General features: G+C 49.7%; 1 protein-coding gene across 1 annotated transcript; it reads right to left on the reverse strand.

Annotated features, from left to right (window-relative positions):
* Positions 1 to 801: 801 nt before the first annotated feature.
* Positions 802 to 2605, reverse strand: LOC124656367 (2'-deoxymugineic-acid 2'-dioxygenase-like). Its single transcript, XM_047195125.1, has 4 exons — positions 2476 to 2605; positions 2115 to 2373; positions 1211 to 1532; positions 802 to 1116 (listed from the first exon to the last, which is right to left on the reverse strand). Exons 1-4 carry the CDS (start codon positions 2603 to 2605, stop codon positions 844 to 846), a joined length of 984 nt encoding a protein of 327 aa, XP_047051081.1. The 3' UTR covers positions 802 to 843.
* Positions 2606 to 3567: the final 962 nt, after the last annotated feature.

Genomic DNA, 3567 nt, shown 5'->3' on the forward strand with positions numbered 1-3567 from the left:
TGCATTGGACGACCGCATCGACAGTCAGTTGGCCGACGACATCACGTATCCAGGCATTACCGTCCAGCCCCTCCTGGACAGTCCGACGGCGAGCTGGGCCTGGGCGAACAAGCTTGACGACTGCTGGTGCAATGGTGGCCAAGGAGAGGCCGTCAACCCAGGGGTCTTCCCAGAAGAGAATCTGCTGTCCTGTGCCCACCGCGATCTTAACCCCAGCTGGGAACAAGGCGTGGAGAACCTATGCCAGCTTCAGGTATTTAGGTGACACATATATGAGCTGAGCTTATCGTCTGCGTTTTTATTGAGAGTCTATCCAAAACCTTGAAGGAATATCATCATTGTGCTTACATTTCTTACACAAGTATGCAAGGAGAATCCTTTTAGGGTCACTCAAATAACCATAGTCATGTAATACTTTCATGAAAGGTGAACCCTATGTATGCAGTTAGGTACCAAAGATGCTCTTGAAACATGGCCGCCATCTGTAATATGTTACCCCCTCCGTTCCATAATTCTTGGAGTGGTACTAGTTCAAACTTTAAATAAAACCATGACAAATGATTGTTGAACGGAGGGAGTAAATTTCTCTATCCTAACTAAATTGAAATCTGTGTTTATTTCAAAATCCATATGTCTTTACCCTAGGAAAATCCCCTACGGTGTAATTAATTTTTATATAATGATAACAGTTCACAAATCAAAATAAGCCAGCTATCACATGACTGACATATTTTAATACATCCCTTATTCTGGTTTGTTATTGCGTCAAGTCATCACACAAAACTTGGAAATTGAATGGGGATAATTTTGAATCAAAATGGGCAGTCGGCATCCTTGTTTTGCCTATGTCTCTGTGCGCAGTGATTCCTCAATTTTCTTGAGGTCGGTGGTTTTGACGCTGGATAACCCATGTTTGGCAATGCTGTGGATGCGGTTGAAGTCGCCGTAAGTGACGGCGTGGTAGCGCGGCGGGTTCTCCTCACCCAGGAACTCCTCGGCGGGGGTGATGAGGCAGTCTTTGGTCGGCGTGATGAAGGTCCCCACCGATGTGCGCGCCATCGTCGTGTTGGTCACCACACGGTGCTCTATGCTCTTGAGCATTCCGTTGGTAACGACCTGCAACGACAGACATACCAATCAATCAGCCTCGTGGGTGGAGCTCGTGAACAATATAGGGCAACCAGTTGGATCTAAACGGTAGATTAGTTACCTCGAGCGGGAGGCCAAAGTTGACGATGAAGGCGTTGGGCAAGGGCTGGACGTCGATCCATTGGCCGTTGTGGGAGAACTGGAGGCCGGGGACGGTGCTTGGGAGGAGGAGGCTGAGGAGGTTGCGGTCGCAGTGGGGCGGCAGGCCAATCATGGTGCTCGGGTCCGGGCATGCAGGGTAGTGGTTGAGAGTGACGATCACGTCGGCGCCGCCGAGGTTGCCGTCGAAGTAGTCGGGCCGGAGCCCCATGCCGTCGCAGAGTAGCCGCAGCAGCTCCATGCCCATGTCTCTTGTGAGAACGGTGAACGTCTCGATGACCCCCCTGGAATTCAAGTAGCTACAGAGTCAACGCCAAACCATATGGTTCTCAGATATTTGCTCTCTCTCTGGTTCTTCAAAATCAACGAGTGGACATTAAGAGTGCCAAAATCGTATCCTTTCAACAACAACAAAAGAAAAACAGTGCCAAAATCGTAACTCCATTGACAAATTAAGATCGTTCAGCCGCGAGAGCCGTTCCATGCTGGCGCTAGGAGATAGCCTGTGAGAAGTTAGTGTTAATGGTGTTTGTCTTTTGGTACCCCAGTTATGTAATGCTCATGTGGCTATCTCCAGTTGGTGCCACCCAGTTTTCCTTTTTTAGTTTGTAAGACTATGCCTTAACTGTTGAGTTCACAGCTCGCTGGATCCTTGTAACATTTGGTTGCATTTTAATGGAACTTGGGGGTTTCACCCCTTTTTATCTAAAAAAATAATTAAGATCGTTCCATCCTCTGTCGTGCCGTGAAAAATTAAAGAAAGAAAGAAAGATAGCTCTCTGTAGGCCCGTCAGACACGGGGGATTTTACAATTCGTCAGAAACTGAAGAAACTAAAATTGTGGAGTGGAGCGTGGTGTAGTTTACCGGAGGTTTTGGGGCTTGTCTGGCCAGTTGTTCTTGCTGTCGCCGACGGGGATGGAGCAGCCGAGGCGGAGGCAATCCATCCAGTACTTGTTGCCGCCAGTCTGGTAGGTGCTGCCGGAGAAGTACCGGTTGGTCTTCTTGTTGTCCTGCGAGTAGAACGCCGCCTTGTCCTCCGCCGGCAGGGCAAAGAACTCGCGGCACGCCGCCTCCATGTCCCGCATCGCCTGCTCGGTCACGCCGTGGTTGATCACCTGCTCAACTTATTCATTTGACGCTTAAACCTTCTGATAGCGTGGCGCCGTGGCGGGTAAAACAATCATGACAAAGCCATGATATACGATGCAAGCGAGGATGTTTGGACTTGCCTGGAAGAAGCCGATGTTCGTGCCGGCGTCGAGGATGGCGCGGCTGACCTGGTCGCGGTCGAGGGAGAGGTCGATGACGGGCAGGGAGACGACGCCTTCCGGGATCGATTCGTGCAGATCCCCCATGGCACAATCTTGAGGATATGATCGTCCCGGAGCGCAGAGGGAGCAAGAAGCAGAGGAGAGGGCTGAGCTATAGTTCGATGGTGTTGTTCGCACTGATGGTGTGAGAGTTTCATAGGCAGGGGTGTGGACCGTGCAGCAGGAGAGCTTCAATACGTCAAGTCAAGCATCTTCACGTTTCTATCGCCACACGCTCATGTCCCCGCCTTTCACTGTTTGTTTTTTCTTCCAGCTGCCTTTCACTGTTTGTTTTTTCTTCCAGCTGCCTTTCACTGTTTGTTTTTTCTATGGCTAGCCTTTCACAATTACTCACGGATGCGAATAATACCCGACGCATGACTAGGCAAGTATCGAATCTGGTAGCGCAATCAGGCAAGTACAAGCAAGTGGCAGGATCATGCGTCTAGCCGAAGTAGGTGATGCTTGTGGTTTTCTCCCATTTTATGGAGCTGGTCTAGGTTTCAGATCAGAGCTCTTCTAACTTTTGTTTCACTTCCTTCTATTCATAATAAGTGTCGTGATTTAGTTTAAACTTAAACCAAATTCATGATATTTCTTATAGATATGAGCAAGTTTTTTTTTGTCGTGCTTTTGTGTTGTTATTGTAAAATCTGAACTTGATCACTACTCCCGTACTACACCCTCCATTTCACGCCATTTCACATTTTGGTTGTAAAGTATCTATCCCGAGCTAGAAGCCCAACTAGTAGACCGCCCAAAGCCCCCCGTGTCACCCTCCACCGGCGACACGAGGGAAATCCTAGCCGCCGCCACTATAGAGCCCATTTCCCCTCCCATCGTTGCATCGTCGTCGCCTAAGGGATTGCCGGTGAAGCCTCCATGCATCGAAATGAAGGTGGCGGCGGGGCTTTCTTCTCCTTCGCATGTGTTGGTCGGCTCCGGGAGGATCTTGGTCATGGCGGTCGAAATTTGGCTCCGGGCGACGACGCTTAGAGCGTCCGTGG

The sequence above is a fragment of the Lolium rigidum genome, chromosome 5, assembly GCF_022539505.1.
Source record: "Lolium rigidum isolate FL_2022 chromosome 5, APGP_CSIRO_Lrig_0.1, whole genome shotgun sequence".
Classification (NCBI taxonomy): Eukaryota; Viridiplantae; Streptophyta; class Magnoliopsida; order Poales; family Poaceae; genus Lolium; species Lolium rigidum.